Source organism: Pholcus phalangioides, unplaced genomic scaffold, assembly GCF_987345545.1.
Source record: "Pholcus phalangioides strain wild (caught in Gottingen) unplaced genomic scaffold, Ppha-v1.0 ptg000015l_1, whole genome shotgun sequence".
Classification (NCBI taxonomy): Eukaryota; Metazoa; Arthropoda; class Arachnida; order Araneae; family Pholcidae; genus Pholcus; species Pholcus phalangioides.
Window position 1 is genome coordinate 77,605,315 of NW_028301608.1, and position 25,258 is coordinate 77,630,572.

Sequence of the window (25,258 nt, forward strand, 5' to 3'; positions counted from 1 at the left end):
TAATTTACAACAAAAAATTACTGTAGATTACCGTCTGTGACTCCAAGTTCTCTTTCGACTGAAAAAATGAATTTTCTGTGGTTAAAAAGGCTCTTTGCAAGATATGTTTGATTTCATCATCATCATCTTCCTCTTTCAGCTGTGTTAGCAAGATCTCTGTTGGTAGCCTCTGAGAAGCAAAATTAACAGCTTGACAACCATTGTGACCATCAAACACACCATATAGAAATATATCTTCATCTATGCTAAATGAGAATCATTTCAGAAAGTGAATAACAAATGCCTCCACATATTAATCACTTCTATAAAGCTAATTTTGATAAATACTACAAGGGCACGTTGAAAAATTAAACTCATTTGACTTTTATGTTTCTAAATAAAAGTTAGGAATCGAATTAGTGAGAGTAAAGTTCGTATGGCAACCATACAACCTATATATTTAAGGAACAGAACCATCATTTTCTATAAATGAATATATATTTTTTGCTAGGAAAGAGATAGCGATTGCTCCTCCCTGGATTCACGCCTGATTCAAATATGTAACCTGATTTCTTTTAAAAATCATATACTTCAAAGCTCTTTCAATATTGAAACGATCAGCAGTTACGACTTATGATTTCTGAAACTTCAATTATAGTGTCTTTCAATAAATAATAGCTATACAAACAATACTCTAACTTGATTCCTAGAATATTTTTATATTTGAGATTTCACTGCATTAAGCAGTGATAATAATAATATACATGAGCATCTGCTTCTTTCAACCTGGTCTTATTGATAGCATCTGCTGCATAAAAAATTCTAGCATATTAACTTTATCTTTATTGTTTACTTGCTTTTATTGATTACACTTATTGATCACACATTGATTTCACTTTTAGACTATGAAGAATATAAAGTAGTAACTGTGAAAAGTCCTAGAAAATGAAAATTCCTGGATTATACGAATTATTACCAGTAGTGGAAACTTCTGCCTTGAAAATCATGTAATTCTTTGCAACCACCATCAGTATCATAAATCACATTCGTAGCAGAGCTCACACCAGAGTAAGAACAAACTGGTAATTCTTCTATCCAATTCATACAATGCTGTATGTAAATAAATAAATACAGTATATATAAATAAAGTTGAACACATTGAAGTAACTTGCTATGACTGTGCTATTACTACATCATACATTCATTTCATACATTTCCCTCTGAGGAATTTCAAATGTATTGGTGCATGCCGGAAAGTGTTATGTGTGTATATATACATGTGTGTAGTCCTAATGTATTTATGGTACTAGAATTATGATCGTTCTCCCCTATCCACACAACCATAACTGCAATGATTACAGTGGGTTGTAAATGCTTTGTGGTCCGAGAGAGGAACAACAGTATCAGAAATTATCCAAGAATAAATAAGATCTTGTTGACCCTGCAATTTTTTTTTTTAATGCCGATCCACGCTTTGAGTGCTATGCATTGTGTTTGAGTGATTTGCTAAGCTCCGATGTAATGTGGAAAGGAGGATGGTTAATGATTATTTATGACAGGCAACAAAACAGATACTTGCAAAGATTCATTTTTGGTTGATACATCAAAGACATTTGCAACATGCCTCCCAATTTAGTATGGCAGAAAACTGCAGCGATGCAGTTGCAAAAAGGCAAAGGCAGGGACATTTATTTATTACCCCCCCCCCCCATTCCTAGAAATCCTAGAATTTGTGGTATGGGCCTAAATTAAAATATAAACATCACTAATTAGTGACTCAAAGTTCATCTTGAGCAAGTGAATGAGAACAAAGACAGGAAACATATTTGAATGCAATGTTTTCCTCATCTTTAATACTGATGTACTACAAATGTGCACAATGAGAGTTTATTTGTATTTGAATTCATTGTTTTTCATTTTTATTTTTCTGTTGCTTCCCTCTCTGCCTTGTTATGTATTCAGCCTAACAAAATTTGAAATGATTTGAATTGATATTGCTTGGGAACCAAGATAACCAAAGTAAGTATTGCAAAAGTCACTGTTAGTCAAAAAGTTGTTGTTATCAGACACTTTTTATAATCTTTGAAGTTTGTTAACTTCTGAAAAACAAAGCTATGGTTTGAGTCAGGTCCAGCTCAGTATGCATACAAAATTAGATCCAAATCAGTTGAATGTTTCTTGAGTCATTTGCACGAAAAAGTTACATAAAATTGATGTGCTTTTCAGGAACCTACCCAAATGTCCTTCCTATGATCAATATTGGTGATCCCCACATGCAAATTTTGCTATTTCGAGGAAAAAAAAGTCTCATTATGGACAGGGGTGTTCAATCCATCAGCTAATATGTAAAAATCATTCATCTAAGCTGTTTTAACATTGAAACAATCAGCAGTTATAAATTATGATTTCTATGTGATTTTTGATTAACTCCAACACCTTTCAATACAATCCTGAAAGGTTTTTAATCTACAAGCTAATATCATAATGTGAAGACTCCAGATCATGAACATATGTAAAATAAAAACACTACTATCCTTCCAATTTGAATGCATGCAAAACATAGATTGGTCTTCATTGGATCATGGGCGAAGATATTGGGGAGGTGGGCACAATGCCCCCCCCCCCTCCAGTGTTAAAGGTAAAGTAGACTGATCTAATGTATTTGCATATATATGAATTGACATCGTCATCATCATCATGTTCCGCCCCAGCAATCATCGTGGCCCCTCTCCAGACTTTCAAGTCTATCTCCGCCTATGCATTGGATTAGCATACTCACTTGGTTTAGGTTTTTAACATCTAATTAGTGTTCTAACAGTGATCTGTATAAACACTAATTAGGGTAACCATATTTTCAAAAACGAGACATGACAATTTGCATAAAAGTATCAAAGTTATAATTCAAACATAGTAATGTTAGAAATTTCTTAGATTAATTACACTTTTTATTTAAAAAATGCAGATCACTCTAATTGTGCAAATGCCAATCATTCTTTGTGAGTAATTTTCAGTAATTTTGAGTTGTAATGGTGAAAGTGTTTCATCCTTTCTTTTAGATACAACACTGGTGCGATGTTGCAACCCTGTCATCGCTCTCATCTCAATTTTTATTCCCCCCCCCCCCCCATTTTATATTTCTTACCAACTTGAATTGGACAAAGAAAAAAGATTGAACACTATTTCCCTCTACTCTAGTTTTGAAAATGTAACAAAGGATTCCACACTCTACGACTTTCTGCAGCTGAAGAACGAGCTTTTATATTTCAGTCAGATGAGGTTGGAATGAGATCTTTGTCCCTCGCTTGTGATGTGTTAAAAAAACATTTTTAAATACTTATTTTATTTATGTTTTTTTTAATGTATAATTTGGGGGTTATAAGCAGAAAATCACTGCAATCTTCGTAATACAAATACACAAATACAAATACAACGCCACAACAGGCAAAATGCCCAACGAGGTGGCTGATAAAATATATACAAACTGTTTCAAAAATACAAACCAGTAATGACAGTAAGTTAACTTATATAAAACTGCTAACCTCGGTTAAAGTTATATTGAGAGGATCACCCTCGCAATCTTCTTTTTCTGCTACAGTAGGCATGGTTTGTCCTTTAAGAATAGTTTCGAAACTTCTCTAATGCAGTTTCACTTTTCATTGAAGCTGTGAGGAAAAAAAAGAAGGGTTAAAAGTTAAATACATAAGTTCTACTCAGCATGTAAATGAAATGTTTCACTACTTGTTTGGCCACTGTCATTCCACATGAGAGATAAAATAAGGAAATATTTTTTCAAAGGTGTCAAGAATTAAAAAATGATGAAGCGACTCTAGCTTTTCTTACAAATCTCCTTCATGTCAATGTGAAGAAAATGAATTGTTCTCCATTTCATTGATACAATTCATATAATTGTGAAGCACAATGGCTGGACTTGACATACAAAGACTTATTTGCCTTAAAATGTTTACACCTCAGCACTGAAATAGAACTGGGAAAAAAAATTAACCGTGAATTTCAGGACACAAGACTGCTATTAAATTTTTAGAGGGAGGCAATGATTTTAAATACTAATGCAATAGTCTTCAGCTGGACTACTATGATGAGCTTTCCCACAACAGTGAAACTCCTATCTAACAATACTAAATAGCAGGACCTGTTAAAAGGCCTATTATAAGCATCATAAGTTCAGGAAATAGGCGAACATAACTTTTTGGGTGCTCTCCCATATAAAGCGCTCTTTGGGGGGTAGAAGTGTACACAGAAGGAGAGGGAGAGCATTAGAGGCTTGTGATTTCCCCCAAGATTATCAAAAATTAGAGATATTCAATGTTTCTCTAAAAAATTAAAATTTTGAAAGAAAATACTAATTTTAGGGGGAGGAGGGCTAAAAACTTATGGGCTCAGGGCACATGTCTATTTGCCCATGTGAGAAATAGGCCCTGCTCAACAGGATTGTACATTATAAAGAAGTTATCGCTATCAATAAATCACACAAACACTATGAAAAGTGCAAGAGAGTACTATCGTTATATAGGATTTTCACAGTATATAAGAAGCTCATTATCTGCTCTGATTAATACCAATAAGACTAATTTCATGTAGGGTTATTTTACTTCATGTAATATAAAATAATATTAACATTAGAGTTGTTTTGCTTAATTTTACTCAAATTTACCAACCAATATGTAGTCTCACAAATGAATCCTTAAATAATATGCCACTTTTTTGATTTAGATTTTTTACAATGTGAACTATTTTTTAAAGTCTGCCCGAATTCGTGAAAACGAGCTCAGATTGTAACTTGTTGAGCTTGCTGACCTCTGAGGTCAACAAAATTGTTCTTTTTTCAATGTTTTTTACATTACGTCTTTTTACATTCACAAACCAAAAGTTACAGTGATTTGTCGTAACATGGGCAATATGCTTTTCCGCCCAAAGCAAAGAAAAATTGACAAAAGAGCTGTTCCTAAACACCAACTAGCAATATCACCAAAATCTAGAAAATCAACATCTCAAAATTTCTGTAATTTGTGACATTTTGACTCATTTCAATAATCTTCTCGTCTTTTTTTTTTAAATACGTTGTTTATACTAGTGTCTCTTAAACTTTTTTTTTGCCCACGGAGCATATTTTCTTCTCATGATCCTGTTTTCTCTGAGGCTTCCTACCTTCATCCAGCAGCAAAATGCTTTCTAGGGTACTTCTTGAATTGAATTTAGTGGAAACTAAATTTATAATAAACAAAACTTTATAAATCATATTTATTTCTGGAGCCCCTGAGATGGGAGAGCGTCCATATTGGGGAATGGTGATCACCCCTCCCGAGAGCCAAATTATGTGAAGAAAACTGGTATGGCCGTGTAAAATACAGGACAATCATATGAACCAACAGAATCAATTTCCCCTCCCAACATATCATCGTACAGATTCACACCTATCCCAGGCTAGAATTCAGGGAGTGCCTTCTTATGGGAACGGCGGGGGGTGCAGGGCTGTCATAACATCATGGGTACTGAGGCGAAGCAATGTTCTGGAAGTGACAGCTAAAATTTTTGCATTGCTTCTTACAAAAATCATAGCACCATATCCTATCATGTAAATCTATGAGCATGAGGCCTCCAGCTGTGATCGTGGTTGCATGGCCTATGCGTTGAATGGGGTGATGTCATTTGGAAGAAAAAGGAAAGAGCAGAAGAGGTTAGAAAGCCAGAGAGGTAACAGCAACTAACGCCATCTGGATAAGAATGATCTAGAACAAAGACAGAAACCCAGCACCATTACGTCAGCCTTGGCGACTTATCGTCGAAAAAATGTCACCAAGGGAAGTGGTGACCAATATCGAAGCGGTTTCATAAGATGTTACAACATTATAAGTAAAGTGTGAGTTGCAATAGCAACACAATAGTCAAGCTTCAGTTTGGCAACATGTTTTTTGTATTTTAGAAATATCGCCAATTCGGCGCCCGTTCTAATTCTGCATTATCCGCCCCTTTCTGCTAGTAGAGAGATCTGGATTATAGTCGGACCCCAATATAGCGAACTCCGATTCGACGAATTCCTGGATTTGGCAGTCTGGATTATACAGCACCTGTACCCATACAAAGAATAAAGACCCTCCCTCGATGTAAAGGTTTCCTCAATTTAACAAACAAAAAAAAAAAATGTTGATCTCTTCCGATTCTTTAATTAAATCTGGGTTCGACTCCGATCATGGTTACTGCGATCATAGTTGGGGAAAAAAAATAAATCTGTATATATTATGAAAGCGGACAACTGTAAGAATGGTCTTGTTAATCTTTTTTGCGGATGCATTTCATGCCCTTCGTACCTGTCACAAGTTAAATTCAAGCCTACGAACCACTGAGAAAATACCTCGACAAAATCTGATATCGGTGGTAAATATGGACGGCTTTGACAGTACTCCGATAACAGAAATAAAAAAATTCCATGTGGAAACGCCAATACGAATTAATTACCCTCTTTTTGCTCATAAACATGCACTGAGCTATAAGTAAAGTTTACTTATAGTTCAGTGTAAATATGCATATTCATTCCTGAAACCTGCCAAATAGCACCCATTTAACCAAAACTAAGAAGCTTTACATATTAAACTCCTCGGTTAAATTTGCATTGTTCAGTAAAATGGTTTTTTCCTATGAGCGGCTCTGAACCGCGTGAACCGGTTCTTTTCTTTTCATATCTTTTGCGAAGCTTGATGAAAGTGTTATCTAGTGACAGTTCAAACAACTATTCATTTAAGGGTTTTGATCACTTTCCCTACTTCAGAGTAGGGTTATCCGACTTTTCTGGTTTTCAGCGAAGGGAAACATTGGGAAGGGAAAGAACTGTTTCTGGAACACACTCGAAATGTAAATGATGAGAGCTTCGAATTCAAAAGAAATTGGGCACGCTCTTTTTCCTCTACTTGGTTGCAAAAAAAAAAAAAATATTTGATATCCTGCAACGGCTTTGAAATATTGGGGAAAATATTCATTTCTGTTCGTTTGAAATTGCTCGGGTTGAATTTGCAGCGGCCCACTGATTAATGCCTGAAGACGCGCCGGGTGCAAAATGCGCGTGGGCGTGTAGGAAAAGAAAAAGTGCAGAGGAGAGTCGAAAGAAGAAAACTGTTACGCGGGTAGTCTACATGAGTATCGGAAAGGTGTTGCTTATCTCCGTAAAAACTTCATCTAAAATTTGTTAAGTTTTCATATTTAATTTCGACAATAATCTAGAATTGTGCATAATGGTAGTATTATAATTATGTGTTAATTAATTGTTAATAAACAGAAGATTAGGATATTCTTCGACTAACGTATCCTTCAAATTAATATCTGTCTAGGGTGACGTTCGGGCCGTAGGATGAAAATTCAACTTTAAAGCAGGAGTTAGTAACATAGGACTGGAAATTCCTGTGGCCATCTATCAAATAAAAGCAAAAATACGTGTTATTATTCTTTAATTAAAATTGGTTGCTCGTTTAAAACCAATGTGCAGCATCAAAATTAACAATATGTGAACGATACGAGGATTTATCATTTTGGCATGCCATAACGCTAATTATGTTTCATTAAATACTAGGGGATGAAGCCCCTCTGACGCCTTCGGCGTCCAACCCCCCTTCCCCACAACTCCTCCAATGGACCTAACTACTCGTCACATCTTTAATTATAAAGCAAAATATTCCTCAGGCACTGCGAATGCCTGCAAAATAGTCATTCATTTGATAGTTTCCCACTCTGGTTTCGATAAGCAATGCACTGCCATCATAAATACAGCATAATACTCGATGCACCACAATACATACGTGATATACCACGATAGGCAATACAGCACAATAAGTAATGCACCACTTTATACAGTGCATCACAATAAGTAATGCACCACTTTATACAGTGCATCACAATAAGTAATGCACCACTTTATACAGTGCATCACAATAAGCAAAGCACCGCCATCGGCAATAAAGCACAATACTCAATCCACCACTATATGCTATGCACCACAATGAGAAATACGGCACAAAACGCATTGCACCATCATCGGCAATGCAGCGCAATAAGCAATGCACCACTCACTATATGCAATGCACCACTCACTATATGCAATGCACCACTCACTATATGCAATGCACCACCATCAGCAATACAGCAAAATAAGTAGTGCACCATGATAAGGAATGCACCCACAATAAGCAATGCAGCACAATACCTCATGCATCGCAATACAGCACAATACGCGATGCATCGCAATAAGCAAAGTACCATAATGCGCAATGAGCCATAATAAGCCATAAGCACTGCATTACAAAAAGCAATACAGCACTCAGTGCACTACAACACGTAAAGCATCACTATCAGTAATGCGTGTAATCAGTAATATTGTACACCACAATAAGCAATGCAGCATAGTACCCAATGCACCACATTACGCAATACGGCACATTATGCGATGCATCGCAATAAGCAAAGCACTATAGTACGCAATGCACCACAATACGCATTAAACGCTGCATTACAATGAGCAATACAGCACGCGATGCACTACAATATGCAATGCACCGCAATCAGTAATGCACCACAATACGCATTAAACGCTGCATTACAATGAGCAATACAGCACGCGATGCACTACAATATGCAATACACCGCAATCAGTAATGCACCACAATTTGCAGTGCACCACAATAAGAAATGCAGCATAAATGCGCAATGAAAAGCAAATATTCATCCTCGACTCAAAATGAATCCTGTCAATTTCCCCATGAAGATATCTGTCCAACGCCCCGCCCTGGGTACCCGGAACCTGTGTGTTGGGAGCACTGGTACTCGGGGCACCGAGTACATGCACAGAACTTGGTCCCTGCAAGTCAAACAGTTCTCATGTGTTCAGCAGTTAAATGAAAAGTTGACCCAAAATCGTAACCGACTTCCGTTACACAAAACCGTAACTGATTTCCGCCACTATATTTATAGAGTAGATTTTGCCTGCACGAGTACTTCACTGGTGACGTCATTTTTCCCAATTTGCACAGATGGCGCCATTATATGGCAAAAAAATCGACCACAATAATAAATTTTCCTAACTGAAACAGAACCACTGAAAAAAACCAAAAGCAGGAAAAGAAGATAAAAACAAGAATTCTGGAAACCTGAAAAAGAGGACAAAAGGGCGAATTTTCCAAAACGTAAGGAGGACACTTGAAATGACATCAAAAAATAGGATTTCTGGTAACCGTGGTAACAATAATTTCATGTACATGATGTCAGCGTTGTTTTTGAGCACTGAGCTCAGTGTTTTTGAGATATAAATAATGTATATATATTTTTAATTTTTTGCAACCTCTTTGGCAATTGTTAATTATATATAGGGTGACCAGACGGGGACAGTCCCGGTATTTTCTGTTTTTTTGGCTGTCCCGACTTTTTGGCAAAAGTGTCCCGGTTTTTCCCGTACGGTTTTTTGCAAGCTACTCGAATTTTTATTCTTTATTGAAGTCAAAGATTAAAGTTATTTTTCAACTCATAAATTATATTATGATAATTACAACTATAAATGAGAATATTAATCTCCCACATTTGTCTTAGTGAACGTTTTTTTTTCGTGGGATTCATTTTAATCCACTGCAATTAGAAGTAATGCTATATTACAAACCATTGTGATTTTCCGTTATTTTAACAATATTTGGCAACTTTGTTCGGTTTTGGCGTCATCTTTGGCAATAATTGACAATGTGCCGTATTTGGAATCCCAATGTCCCGTATTTCTCTCGAGAAAGTATGGTCACTTTAACTATACACCATATTTTCTCATATTTCTGATCTCAAATTCTCGTGTTTTAAAGAGTCGGCTCTTGTAGACGGTTTGTGAACGAGCTGCTATCGCTTGTTTTGTTTATGTCTTCATTCGCAAATCGCCATGTGCACGAATCTCGTTTCGGCGTTGGGATTAGATCGGAAATTCCCCGAAAGTTGTTTCATCTTGGCGACGAAAGATGGTCAGACGGATTTGGGTTTCGTTTACTCGGAGTTGCTCAGCTACATCATGAAGAAGAATTATTTCCTGCTGATCGTGAACTGTTCGCAATCCATCGATCATTACCACCACGTCTTGTCGAGGACGGGATTGATTCTCAAGTCGCTGTTGTCTCGTGACAGGGCCGCCGTCGTCGACGTGTTTAAATCGTTCGAGCAAATTTCCGAAGGCGGAAGTCCGTTCACCGACGTCCGCATCTTGTACGACGCCGTCGCCGACAAACTGACAACCTCGGAATTCCGAGAGAACGGTTTCATAATATTCGTCGACGATATCAATTCTCTCGTCAACGCCGGGGTTCCGATTGCGGACGTGTATAATCTCGTCCAGTATTTGCGCGCCCTGTGTTGCTCGTCGTCGGAGAAACTTCCGTCCGGTTTCCTCATCGTGGGTGGCCAGAGGGAGCCCAAAGATGAGAATATCCTGAACTTCTTGAAGCACTTATCCCATCTCGCTGATATAAGGATACAGTTGGAAGGACTCTCCACCGGTAGTAGTAAAGACATACACGGCAAGGTAATTACATAACTTTATGAGTAAACGAATAAAAGCATTCCCTTCTATATGGCTCTACTATCCATAAGGGGCCGTTCAAGTATTACGGAAGCAAATCTTTAGCCATTTTTGACCCCCCTCCCCCCCTTGTCAGCAAAAGTTCGTCATCAGCTCTGCCCCTCTGAATCCTAACGCATATTGGTGGGATCAGAGATGTAACATGGGGAGGGGGCATAGGGGGGCTTGTGCCCCCTCCCACGATCAAAACTTTACTTTTTTAATGTAAAGAAAATATTTTTTTTTAATTGAAATTTCGGAAGAAATTTTGTTGTACGTTATTTATATACTCTTTATACGTTATTATAATCAATTTATGTTAATTTCAATGTTATTTGAAGGCTATGTGAACGCAAAATTTATCTTTAATATATTCATTGCGACCCACCCTCTATAAGCCATACAATGTTGAATCGCATAAAGGCCCTTGGCCCGCGGACCAAATATGGCCCCGGGGGGGGGGGATCTGATGTAGCCTGCCCTCCTCAAACCTGATTTTGTAAAAAAAATGAACTAAGCGGCACATCTACAGATCACTTAAGTGTCCTGTGGTACAATTCCAGCACATTTAAGTGGTCCGTGGCACATTTTCAGATATGAACAATGATCCCATCAACACTTAAATGACTTAATGATTACTTAAATGACCCGGGACACAGTTCCAGAACACTTAAGCGATCAGTGACACATTTAGAGATCCCTTGAGTGACATGTGACATAATTTTAGAGCACTTAAGTGGCCCCCAGTGCGGTTCTACATACTCATGTTACCGGTGGTACATTCTCAGATTATTTAAGTGATCCGTGGCATATAATTATGGATCACTTGAGTGATGTGTGGAACAGTTCCAGATCACTTAAGCGGCCCGAACACATTTCCAGATCACTTGGGTCCGCAAAAAATTTAGAGATCACTAAAGTGGCTCTGTAGGGCGCTTATGAATGGGGGGGATGCCACTTCAAGTGCCCACAAACTATTGAAAGGTTTTTTCCGTTTTTGGCGTACCGAGTAAGATGCTGTTAAAAATATTTCATATTTTCATAAAAGGTGGTTGATGACGTAAGCAAAATCCAAACCCCCCCCTTGTCATCAAAAGTCAGCAAATCGGAAACCCCCTCCCCCCCCAATCGATGATGATGTAATACTTGAACGGTATGAAATAATCATAGATCATCGCGGGAACATTCTACCCCAGCATCAATGATGGAGAGCCACCTGACATATTTGTAACATATATACAGTAAAATTCCTGTATAACATTACTCTTCATAATGGTAATTGCCTAAATAATTGATACCTTTTAATGATAATCGCCCATATAACAATCTATATACATATAAAATTGATTTTCTCGGTCTGTGTGCGTATGTTTTTCTAATTTTGCATATAGCTGTACCAAACGGGACCCGACTTGAATGATATAGGCTACTTTAAAAGTTTGGCAGAGATGGGCAAAAAAACTGTCTGGCGACAATGGTTCCCGGGCCTGAACAATCACTTTCGGAATGTTTATTTCGGTTGCAATGGTTCCCTAGCAATGCGTTTCCGACGTGCATATGCTTTTACAATGGTTTGTCACTTTCTCAATCCTCTCAGAAATTGAAGAAAACCTGGGCAGCGACGGGTGTTATAGCTAATCTCTGTTCGTTCTAACTTGGGTCCTGATGTAAATAAAAGCATGTGTGCGATGCCCAAAATGATTGGTTGAAGAACATGTCACCTTTTCTTACTGTGCAACACCGCCAAAAATACAGTCCTTTGTCGTTTGCCCCTCATACCATAAAATACCTCATAATTTTTATTTTTAAAAAATATTTATTCCATATTATTTCAAAGTTATCTGGAAGACTGGAAAAAATATTTTTAAAGACCGGTCACACACAAAGCATTTTTGCTGCTATGTCTTTAGGGTGGGTGTTGACAGGATACACCTTTATCACTCAAACATTACCGTCAGGGCTGTCTTTAGAGCATCACGAGTCCCCGGGCCGAGTGGTTTTTCTGAGTCCCTAACTTCTGAATTCTAGAAACTTTCAACCGGATCTCATTTTTGTGAGGCCCCCGGGCCCATGTGTTAAGACGGCACTGATTACCGTTCCCCCTTTTTTAAATGCAAGTTTCATTTTATTATTACTCCTATTCGCAAACAGATTTGATATACACTTGTATATAGGCCTACTTCTTCAAGACGTCTTGCATGAAAAGAGCTTTCTTCTTTATCGTTTGATGACATAAATGAAACATGCGTATCTATCTTGTTTGGCAGAGCCATTTGAAAATTCATTTCTTTGCAGCTGCTCTGGACTCCTATAAACAAAGGTGTTGTCAACAAGATTTTTTTTCTCACCCACACGCTTTGACATACACTGGATACGGGTGGGGGGGGGGGTCACTAATCGTTCGTGGTGAATATACCCATTTGAAAATAATTTGCACTTCTGCTTGAGCAGCTTGTTAGGAGGAAGTAATATTTGTTTCGTCGAAGGCGGCGAGCCGAAGAAGTCTGAGGATTATCACGTAGACATGAAGGTAAAGTTTTGAAAATCTGGTTCGAAAGAGTAATGCTCATTTTTGAATCAGTTAGCCTCATTATGACACTATAGATCCCGTGAAAAAGCCTGGCCTTGGAGCCCATTGAAGGTCCCAGTCCAGGGGCTCCTGCTGCTGAATGTTGGGGTCATGGCTCGCAACCTATGCACAATTAAAAAACCGAAATTGTCTTGAGAAAAAACAGGATATCAACAACAGGTTGAAGTACAGAAACGAAATAATGTGGATGACTCTCTCAAGAAATTGGAACTTCTACAGCCCGTGGATTATTATGAAATATTTAATTATACAGACTCGCAAGAAAAATAAAAGGCGGCAACGCAACAGTAAGTTGTTCATAATTTGTTTCATGTTATAATTGGTAGCATATCCGGCCCAGGAGAATCATACGGCGTAAATTAGCTCAGAAATAAAATTGTAAAATCCTGAAGAAAAAAAACTAATAAAAAAAAAGGAGGATTTTTTTTCTCACTATGTGCTGTAAAATAATAAACAACTCGCACAAACTTTTGTAATGACCATGGCCCCCACATCCTGCTGCAAGACCCCCCCCCCCCAGGCTATGATCTTTGGCGGACCCTCAGACCAACCTTTCAACAGTTCAACAGCCCTTCTATATATATGTAGTAAACTTTTAGCGTAAAAAAATAAAAAAATGACAAGAATTGTCGCAGGCAATGTCTGGGCTGGAGCCCTGTCATCCATACTCTTGAGGAGTATGCCATGATAACGACAGAATACCTTATCAAATTTTTTTTGGGGAGATATATACCTGTTTCTATTTTAATTAGTGTTATCAACAGTTTTTATTTCAACAAAATTTGGAGAACAGTGAAAAAAAAATTTCCAGGAAAATTCTTCATAACGAATTTACAATCTCACGTTTGAGGAAAAAACGCACGTGTTCGGAACACGTAATGATGGAGCGGGTAAAATTACAACCAATAGAAATAAAGGATACGGAGTGATATCAAAAATTGGTATAGCGGTTTATTTACATCAGAACCCAAGTTAGAGCGAACAGAATATAGTACCCTTTAACCCTTTATAATGACAATTGCCTATATGTATTACAATATTGCTACCTGGTCCTGATTCACTTTTCACGTATCAACTGGTAATCAGCCCAATTCATGCACAACGCAAGCAAAAAACAACCAGCCAATATTTGTCTGCTTCTGAATTCAGAGGACAAATGGCAGCGGTTGAAAAGAAATATATAACACTCATTTTGTAGATATAAACTTCACATCAGGTTCACAACACATACAATGGCACCTTGTTTATACAACATTCAAAAGGCGGAGTCGAAACGTAAATGTTTAAGCTGAATTAGCAAAACTTGTTAGATAGATACTTCCTTTTAATATGTATGTAGTTAATTTGTTTTTTTGTTTTTATTTCATTCAAATCTTTGGTTTCGGCAATGAAATTAAACATATATTTCTTATATTTGTATGGAAGAGTTCAGATCCATCAACAGAAACAAATGAAAAAAATTAGTAGCAAATACCTTTATGACATAAAGGGTGTTGGTTTCTCCTGAAAACCATTGGTGATGAAACCAATTATAAAAATCAGGTTTTTTATTCTACAAAAGTGCAGATTTTTCATCCCTAGCACTTTTGGTAAAATAACTGGTTAAATGATTTAATACTAATTAATACAGAGCTGGACAAACCACGAAAAATAGTTTTAGGTGGCAAAAAAAATTTTATCGGAAGAAAAGGTCCAAAGAATAATATTTGCATTTTTCAGGGCATACTTGGCCCTCTTTTATGTTGACAGATATGCCACTATAAATTCCAAATATTTTGTGCTGCTACAATTTAGAAACCACATAAAGAAAATTTTTGGTGTGCTAATGCCAATTTGTTTTGATTGCCTGGGAGTTGCCCAGCCCTGATTTAGGATATATTTCAATCACCAGGCCCTGGATGTTGAGGGCATTGTTCTGTTGCTTTTATTCACTGTTAGGGCATTTTGTGAGTTTTGGAGCATTTTTTGGCATTTTCATGATATTTTTTCGCTTTTTAAATTTTTTGACAGTGGAAAATATTGAAAAAATTGAATGAGAGAGAGAGAATACTGATTGTATTGAGCACTTATGAAAAAATATGCTCAGATTTGTTGGAAAATAAAAGATGCTTTTTGGCTTCCTAACCATAGGCATGTACACAGGACAGGACAGTCATTTTTTGGAGTCATTTTTCTAGAATTTTTAGGACAAGAACATCTGGGCCTTGGTTATTACTAGCAGAGATGGGACGAACATTCAGCCAGTATTTGGTTGCGAGCCGATCTCCCCTTCAAAAAATCGTGCCACAGAGAGCAGCATAACTACAAACAGTAGAAATTTAATTCAATAATAACACATCACTCACTTTGCTTCTGAAATATAGATGGCAGCATTGAAAAAATCACAACACTACATATGCACTTAGACTGTTAGGCACACACAGTTACACTTCTGGCACAACTCACTAGGTAGTAAATCACCCATAGATGGTGATAGACCCGAGTTGTGCTCGGATTAAAAAAAAAAGAAAGAAAGAAAAGCCACACTATTTGGTTTTCGGCCCTTTTGCAGAATATCTGTGTAAATCCTAGCACATACAAACTAATTTTAAAAAACTATATTAATCGGAATTTTTCACATAAATTAAAAATTTGCTAATTATATTTTATTGTGTGGTTTATATCTCTTTCTGTAAGAGGGACTATGTCAGGATAAATTTCTAGGATAGAGAAACCCTGAAACTGAAAATAGAATCCTACTGCAATAAGGTGGAAGTGAGCATAAATTACACGAGTTCATTAACTGAAGGATGTATCTAGACAAGAAACGTATTAATCTACTGAAAGAGGCAAAAGGAGCAAAGAACATTTAAAGAGGGAAAATAAGTCGTAAATTTTATGATGCATTACTAATTGAGAATAAATAATGTTTGACATTTTCTTGAATGCAAAATTGTGACAAGTGTTGAAAAATTGATTTTTTAAGTAATTAACTTGGTTAATTCGAACAAACTCCCCTTGAGTTTTCTATCTGAGTTAATGTTAAAATTTCTTTTTTAATTCAAATGTTTGGCATAATTCAAAGTTGGAGGGAAAAAAATATTATTTTTGTATCAGCAAATTTAGTTTGATAAAATTCTAAAGGGAGGCATACAGACTTGGTTTTATTTGACCAAGTCGTTGAACAACAAATTTTAAAAACAAAAGTTTTGAATATTTTGTTTTTTTCTATTCTTTCTTTGATAATTTAATGCCCATTTTGATATTGATCAGCTGGAGTGCATCAAGAACATGTACCACTTGATATAGATTATGTTGAACCTATGGATCAAGGTGTACCATTTCAAAATTTGAATCTTTTTGTGGTCAAAGTACAAATTATAATGCGTTAATGAAAGTATATTGATAGCATTGTAACATTTATATTGTAGCATTGATAGCATAAGAATGGCAAGCAAAATTTGGAAAACAGTTCCATAACCGATAATCATGAATTTTTGCCCTTAAATAATGCTAAGCATGGTCAAGAAATTCTGCAGTAATGTTGATTCCAGAACAGTAGCTAAGATTAATTATTATAATTATAAATAATTAAAATTTGGGAAAGTTTCATAACTGAGGTGAAATTTTGATAATTTATAACTGTTATCTCCCTTTTTTATGCTTTCTTTATCCCCCCCCCCCATGTGAATGTTGATGATTAAGTTGTAATTTGTAGCCTTTTTGCAGGTCCAGGATAGATTAATTGGACAATTCAAATTTTGGATAAATCAAACTTTTCTGCAGTGACTTTGGACTTTGAATTAACCAAGTTTGACCATATATCATCAATAAATTTGATTGTCAGTATCGTGATAATAAAAATCTTTCAATTACCGCAGTTTTTAACATTTATGTAAGTGATGAATTGCATAATTGAAATTCAATATCATTTAAAATTACCAATAATTTTATTTTCAATTAGAAATACCAATTATATTTAAAATTTTGATGAACTTTAAGAAAATTAATATTCTGCCAAACCATCAGCCAAATATTTGGTACAAGATATACAGAAGACTGGATGTTGTGAAGATATTTATTCTAACAACATCCAGTCCTTCTAATAAATATCTTCACAACATCCAGTCTGCTGTATATCTTGTATTAACAAGTGGAGAGCGACATTCATGTCATAAATATTTGGTATTCGACCAAATCACTAGACCTATTCGTCCCATCCCTAATTACTAGGGCTTAGGACTTTTAATGCTCTAAAAACTTCTAAAAAATGTATTTATGCTCTTAAAAAACTGTAAATATCCCATATAAAATCAAAAATATGTCTTAAATTTTTTTTTTTCATTCTTATCTCAAATAACATTAGTTTTGGGCGCGGTAGCCCGGTCGATAAAATACTCGCCTAAAGTACCAAAGGATATTTAGAGGTGTCGCGAGTTCGATACCCGGTTCGTCCTCGTCAGAAAACTTTCCTGACGCAGGGGTACAACAAAAAACGGCGACTTGACCTCAGCAAAAAATTGCTACCGCAGGGAGTTCCCCCATCGAGGGGTTAGCGCACCAACCTCTCGATGAGTATATAAAACAAGCCTGCCATTCGGAATCTGCAATAAATTGTAGGTCCCGTTCTAATTAGCCCTCGTGTGCAGAAAATGACCGTGGTGCATCAAAAATTATCAATGATCAATTAGTTTTATCTAAATAATATGATAATAAGAAGTGGTGATGCAGTCCAAACTATTTACCTATTTTTGAACCATTACTTATTTTATGAACAAAAATTCTTTGTTCTAATCTTAATCTTTGTAACTAATCTTAATCTCATACAGTCAAAATTTCTCTTTTGAGTAAGTTTTTCCCTACAAATTCGCAATTAATGTGCTGCCATCTATAGGTAAAAATACCTAGCCAAGTGCAATATTTAGCTTTAGAAAAGCATTGCACAAATTTAAAATAAATAATTCTTTTTCTTAGATAAAAACTCTCTAAATGTCCCACAAATGCTAAAAAGTTCTCCCATTTACCAATTTTAGCCAATATTTTCCACAAGTTACTATATCCGACACTGATTCAGATGATTAATCTATTTATAGCCACACACCAGTGTCTTTGAAGGGAATCCAAAAATTTGATGTCATTGTTGATTAGTTGAAAAACCTGAATGTCACGATATTTTTACCAATCGACAACAATGTTTCCTTTTTGGTGCATAAAAATCTTAGACCTAGGAGCTTTCGTCAGAGGCGGGAACTGAAAAAACCATTATGAATTGGGATTGGAATAGCGAGAAATAAATTTAAAGATTCAACAATGTCAGAATTAGTCCTGTATTTAACAGGTCAGATCAAAATTATATTTTGCTTTTTCCAAGCTCTGTGTGAAAATGAGATAATGATTATAAGAGAAAAAAAGAAAAATAGTCTTTGAAAAACGAGTTTTTTCAAACACACAGTTATAACCACATTATCAACAAATACATGGACAAAGAGATTTCACTATTGGAGATAACTATAGTACTGATAATAGAGAACAGTGTCCTTTATTTATGTCTGCTTGCAGTACTATGTGCCGTTGAAGCACTTTCTGCAATGAGATGAACATTATTGAATAGAAAGGGAGGGGAACGTCAAACAGCATGGGTGACAAGTGTCAGACAAAGTAGCTGGGTGAAAAAAACTGGTCTGGACCATAGGCGTATGCAGAATTTTCTCAACTGGGGGGGGGGGGGGGGGTTCAATTTTTTCCTGCAAAGTAACACTATAATCTCGGCTTGAGGGAGCGTCCAGACCGCTGGCGTACACACCCCCCCCCCTTTGTGTACGCTAGTGGTCTGGACGCATTCATGCCCATTTTCAAGAGGATTTTTTTATTGTGTCAACTTTTCTCTGCCGTTTTTCGAAGGAATTTTTTGAACGCATCAATGCATGTTGACATTTGAAGGGTTCATTAAAATGTATAGGAACCAATTGGGATCATAGCCAAACGTTGTATAAGCATGAAAGTCATATAACTGATCGATGTATAAATGAGGTTCCACTGTATATGCACATTCTAACATTTACCTATTTATTTGAGATTCCATATAGAAACAACTATAAAAAATTATTTTCAGCATGTTTGTTTGGATATCCTAAAATATATCATTTTTAACTGTTAAATTCTTGAAAATATATTAAAAATCACTTTTTTTTCAAATACGCTTCGTCGCTGTGCTTTCGTCAACCTGCCTTTGTATTCTCGGGTAATATTACGAGCCGCATTCTACCCGAATCAATAAGCACTTGAACTTCCAGGTCTATGTTAGAAAGGTTAGAATTGAGTATCATCTACGATATAATTAGAAACAGGCGATCTTATAAAGGTCACACATATGTGCACCTCTGGAGCGAAGAGGTTAAGAGCATCATGGACCCCTGGGCAAAGTGATTTTTTTAGGCTCCCTACATAGCTAGAAATGACTGCCTACAAATTAAAATGCTTACTCTCGAAAATTTGAACCAGGTTTCATTTTCATGAGCCCCCCCCCCCCAAGCCGTGTCCGTGTGGGTCCATGTTTTTAGGACCGCAAAAAGTTAAAAAAAAATAGGTCCTCCAAATGAACTCGAATTATTGGAGATTCCTAGTGGATAAAAAAGGTGAAACCCGCGTATCAATATTATATATATCAAGCAACACAGTATACAAAACCAGATTTTACTATGCGAAAATTGAAGCGTGACTGCCCCTTATATAGTTAGGAAAGAATTTCGCGCGTATTTTTGTGAAATCTAAACTCTAACGGAACACTTAAAACGTATTATTTTTGTTTCATAGAGTAAGTACTACTTACCATCACAATTTCCTATGAAACGTTCGCTCACGGTTTTCGCTGAATATCACGGGAATGGTAGAATGATTCTACACAAGACAGAGAACGCGTCATCAACAGCGATACATCTGATAGTAAAATTCGTCGAATTTAGTTGAGGAGTGAGGGTGTAAGCAGAGATGACGCATATATTTGCACCAGGGTTTAAATATATTTTCTTCATTGATTTTTCTGAAATCTTAGTCTTTTCGAAGAGTACTGAATCCCAATTTTCTGCGGACAGATGACGGGGCTGGTGTTTTTCAAAACAGCCTCAACAACATTGCGCCTTCTTGGTCAAACTGATATTCTGGAGCACCTCTACATAGCTGAAAGTAACAATCAATTTATATAATCCCTATCATACATCATTTTCCTAGATCTCACTGATCATTGAAGCTCCATAGATAGGTTGGCCCATGCGTTAAGATGGTCCGCAGACGTTTCTAAAAGGTCTTGCGGAAAGCATGCTAAAATGATAGAGAATGTGTATTTAAGTTTGAAGAAGGTTAATCTTTTCCCCCCCCCCTCCCCCCACAATACTGAGATTGCTATATCCGTTACCATTTACGAAAAAATTGAATCAAATGTCATCCTGTACAATTGATTGTACAAAACAAAATCCATTTCGGTTTCATAAAGACACGAAATTCCTCTTTTGCAAGTTATGTGTGTTTCAAACCCCCCCCCCCCCCCGAACGACGTCCATCATAAGCTAAAGCGCAATATCTAGTTAGTTCTTTAAACATAAAACATACAGCGTGCAAGCACAATTCGAAGGGAGGGCAATTGAAGTAGAAGTGTCTGTATTTACTTAAATTTTCGCGTTTTTTATTTGGTTTATTTATGTTTTGCAGATGTTGGTGAGCCAGAGTGATAGAAGCCATTGCCACGTTGAAGCTCAGAATATGCTTTTCAGAGTTGAAGAAAAATGTGCCAAGCTTTACGCTTAAGACGGTTTTTGTTGTCAATGTGAACTATTATGCTACTGTAGAAAATGTACATACAGTATAAGTCAATAAATATCGGAAATGCTTTTTCAATAAAATTATTTTTCTTTTGAAAAAAAACTTAAATGTGAAAATCTGAACCAGGCTTTAAAAAAAACAACCTTGCAAGAAAGAGCACCGAATTTTTTTTTTCTCTCTCAAACGAAATACTCTTAATAGTGTCCCAATATGTGTGGAATTCTAGTTATTAGTTTATTTAACAGTTCAACAATGTTTCATATAAATTTAAAATAGAAAAATGAGAATCCATATTTTTCCTAAGTAATTATTTCAAAACATTTTCTTTGTTCTTACTGGAAAAAATATTTTATCAGTTATGCGTTTTCTGTTTCGGCTCTTTCCGTCAGTTCAAAGGAATGTAAAATACCAGTTTTTTCCTGCAGAAATCTCCTGTTACAAACCAGCTTCAAAATAGCGGAATTAGATGTTGAAAGTCGTATCGATTGCAAACTTGTTTAAATTCGTGTTACGAATGAGTTAGCAAGTTAATATGTATTTTTATTTATTTATTTTTTGCATTGGCGGGATCCATTCAGAAAATAATGTTATTAAATGAACTTTCTCTCTAAGCTTTAAAACTGTGTTTTCAAAAGCGTAAATATCTCAGCGAATATTGAAAGAAATATGGTTATTTTTTTTTTAAATTCTGATTAAAATGTCTTTCCAATTAACATTATCACACAACACGTGTGAAAGTCGATAAAATAGAATCTATGTTTGACTTATCTCCGTATAAAATATCTTATCTATGGGGTATTGAACGCAGTCGCTAAGGGACAAACGTTCTATATGTCTGAAGATCTCTTGAATTGACCTGAGTATCTATAAATTTTAGGCTGTGATGCATGAAGCAATGGTTACGCCCCTGGTAGAGTGCGGAAAAGCTACGTTTTTTAATTTTTGGCTATAGGAGTCTTTTTCTTTCTTTTTTCTCCCCTAAGTGGAGTAGGAGTATTTCTTCGTAGAATGAGAATATCTTTCATGTCTGACCAGAAAAGAAAGAATGATATTGTACGACTAGAAAATAATAGCAATTTATTAAAAAATATATATAGTGGCTGTAATCTCGGTTGAATTAAGGAGCGCCCTCTTTCGGTCATTTTTTTTTTATTCAATCGCATCCTCCCGGCATCATTGGTTGCGCCTACAGAGCGGAAGCGGACAGACTACAGAAGGGAGCTGCTGTTTTGAGAGCAAAAGCTACGCACGCAGTTGAGAGAGAGCGGGAGAGCCTGAGAGAAAGAGAAGTGCCTCGCAAGGGAACGAGCATCACACTCGCTATCCACATAAACCTATAGCAATGGACAAGGACACCCTCAGGAAGCAGATCGAAAACATGCGATATCAAGCTCAGATGGAACGATGGCCTCTTTCGAAATCAATCCAGGCGTAAGTTAGTTCTTATATATCTTCCCCTTTCTCTCTCTCCCCACCCCCCTTTTCTTTTTTTTTTAATGCCATGGCGTAGGGCTTCGAAATCATAAAGGAGACGCGCGTCTGTCTGTGTGTTTGCATTAGCTTCTTGTTTCTAGCAGCGATCCTTGGACAAAAATGGCGATGAAACTGTGTTTCGTTGTTCAGTGGTAGGAGTTGAACGAAATAAATGGAATCATTATCAGAACGAGAGAGAATTATTAACCCGGAAGGAGAGAGAGAAATCTCTTCATTTTTATTGGGAAAATGGAAATTTCCTTACTCCCTTTCTTCTACTTGTGTCAACAGTGTATCATCCACTTAGAAGAGTTCATTCACCTCCATCAAAATAATAATACTTAGGGTGATACCATTACAAAAATTATATTTACATAAGCTCCTGATAAATACGGAAGTAAATAAATCTCCCGCAAACCACTTTTTTTAGAATTATTTTTGTATGTGTACAATAGAGGGCGTCGACTATCCGAACATCAAATAACCGAACTGACTAGCTTGAAAAAATAACAAACAGTGATCTGTGATTCATGATGATTGGTAATGAAAACAAATTATTCGAAATTTGAACTTGTTTTACCTTTTCCTTTTTAAATAAGATATGATTTATGTAATAAGGCTGACTCGTTATTTTATCGTGTATTACTGCACCCCATATGTATGTACAAAATCAAGGCCACAACAGGCAAAATGCCCAACGAAGTGACTAATACAGTGGTACGTAATTTAAAATACTTTAAAATACGCGTAAGGAGCTCACGTGAATTTACTGGACCACCCTCGCCCCCCAGTCCCAATTACAGTCGTTATTCGTGACATGAGAGAGATTGTTTAATCGAGATTGTTTCATCAGTAGAGTCCCCGGAAGTTTAGGCAATAAAAATGTTCGAAATAAGTAGGCAAAAAAGGCACTAAAAAACATTTATAATTTTTGGAAGGAAAAAAAACTAAAAAACAAAGGTATTAAGGATCCAAAAACTACCTAAAAATTCGGTTGCATTTAATTCGTTTATTGTTTTAATTATAGTTTATAATAACTGCATTATTATCCAAGTTAAATTGATTTCAAGTCCAAAATAAAATGTTACTAGACCCTCGGGGTTAGGCCAATTCCAGGGCCACAATTACTAGACGTGGAGAGTCGGTAGAGATAATGATCTGTTAAGTGGGCTCCCTCGAGTTGCGAATAATTCGCGTTTATTTGTTGTGTCATTTGGAATAATCATTATCATTTCTGTAGTTGAAGCATGGTTATCTTGTTCTATTTTTGTAAAATATTACCACGTATGCGGGACTCCTTCAAGCGCGTTGCCCTGTGCGTGGCCGTATCTGCCTCATATCCCTGGGAATGACTCTTGTCAATTTGATCGAATACTAAATATGTATGTTTAATAAATAGCCATGGTGGTTTACAGTGCATTTATGGTGCAAAAAATAACAACATGAGCCCCCCAGAGCCCTGTTTGCTCCTACCCTGCCTTGTGTGAGCCATGACGTCAATTCAAGACCTATTGGGACAACCTTCGGTCCGCTATACACATACAACGGCAGTCCGATGCCTGAGCGAGACATATTATATGAAGCCTGTCGGGAAACAAATTTCTAATTTTCCTCTGCTTTTCTAATATGGACTGCGTTCATCTGAAACAAAATCATTCACGTCTAACACCATCCGGTCAAAGCAAAGTTAATGCATGGCACCACCAATCTCTTAGATCATTTATTCACGTCTAAATGGGGGCTTGAAGGGGGGATTTCTGATGATAATTAATACTGAGAGTTGGAAAATTTAAAAAAAAAAGACCAGTTATTTTTTAAAATTTCAGACGTTCTAAATGCCCAAAATATCCAAGTTTTACAGATTATGGACTCTGAAATTCACTTATAAACTCAAAACTATGTTAAAATAAGCATTTATGGCACGAAAATTTAAAAAAAAGCATTTTTACCAAAAAAAGTTTGAAAATAGGCAAAAGGCTTTGCCTGAACTTTCGGACTCTACTTATCAGAAACGATAGAAATGGGTACGATTTCTTCAAAATTTTTACACGCGTGTGTGGAAAAATCGCATACGCTATGCTATAACAGTAATTCACATTAAACATTGGCTGCATTAAAAGCAATTACGTAAAGTATACTTCAGCCTCACTTTTTAATGGTTAAAAAACCACTAATGGAAAAAAAAAAAAACTGCAGACTCAGATTTAAGGATCTTTTCACGGGAAGCCTATCGAGATAAATGATTATTTGTGGCCACGTTGTACGTTTTTAGAATATCTGATTAGTATTATTTGATCATTGTGCAAGTGCATATTTATTTTGGCCTGCTCACAATTTTTTTTAAATTAATGGCTCGCTCGCTGACCATATTGACTAGATCGGAAGTGACTAGTAAGGAAGCAAGAACCGAGTAGTTATACCGGCGGTCGGTAACACGATGATATTTGCTGCGATTTTCCTTTGAAAATCCGTACAGTAAAAAAGTATGAAATCATAAATGATAGCGATTAATATTTTATTAGCACGATATTTACAGTTAGTTGAAAGTCAAAACACCAAATGATCCCTTTACTAGATTTGATGATAATAGTGATACTCGGGACCAAAGCGGCTCAAGATTTTTATTCAGCTTTGCTCGGGACTAACGAAGATAACTCGTTCTGGAATCATTCGTTAGCTGAAATGCAACGATTTCCCATAGGTTTCTGTGGAAAATTGTTTAATTCGTTCAGGGTAAACTGCCCGAAATTTGAAGATAAGTTTTATACGGCACCAAATAAGCGTGTGTTACTAGCCGAAGGCTGAGATGAACAAATTCGTCATTGGATAAATGAGAA

General features: G+C 36.4%; 3 protein-coding genes across 6 annotated transcripts in view; 2 read left to right on the forward strand and 1 right to left on the reverse strand.

The window, feature by feature from the left end:
• The window catches only part of LOC149076730 (TGF-beta-activated kinase 1 and MAP3K7-binding protein 1-like), a 47,879-nt gene extending 27,895 nt beyond the window's left edge, over positions 1-19,984 (reverse strand). The window contains exons 1-4 of one of the 4 annotated variants that reach the window (XM_089244367.1): positions 19,963-19,984; positions 3,519-3,641; positions 956-1,089; positions 32-245 (exon numbers count right to left, since the gene is read on the reverse strand). In XM_089244367.1, the coding sequence (XP_089100493.1) occupies positions 32-245; positions 956-1,089; positions 3,519-3,581 (411 nt within the window). In that variant the 5' untranslated portion in view covers positions 3,582-3,641; positions 19,963-19,984. Of the gene's footprint in view, positions 1-31; positions 246-955; positions 1,090-3,518; positions 3,642-6,305; positions 6,645-19,962 lie in introns of those variants that run through there. The other 3 variants (XM_089244365.1, XM_089244364.1, XM_089244366.1) reach the window with 3 other exon arrangements.
• Positions 9,869-21,017, forward strand: Elp6 (Elongator complex protein 6). Its single transcript, XM_089244368.1, has 2 exons — positions 9,869-10,528; positions 20,838-21,017. Exons 1-2 carry the CDS (start codon positions 9,896-9,898, stop codon positions 20,931-20,933), a joined length of 729 nt encoding a protein of 242 aa, XP_089100494.1. The 5' UTR covers positions 9,869-9,895; the 3' UTR covers positions 20,934-21,017.
• Positions 21,018-21,836: 819 nt separating this feature from the next.
• Ggamma30A (guanine nucleotide-binding protein subunit gamma-e) overlaps positions 21,837-25,258 on the forward strand; it is a 39,174-nt gene continuing 35,752 nt past the window's right edge. Inside the window, exon 1 of the mRNA XM_089244369.1 lies at positions 21,837-22,379. Within this exon, the coding sequence (XP_089100495.1) occupies positions 22,291-22,379 (89 nt within the window). The 5' untranslated portion in view covers positions 21,837-22,290. The remainder of the gene's footprint in view (positions 22,380-25,258) is intronic.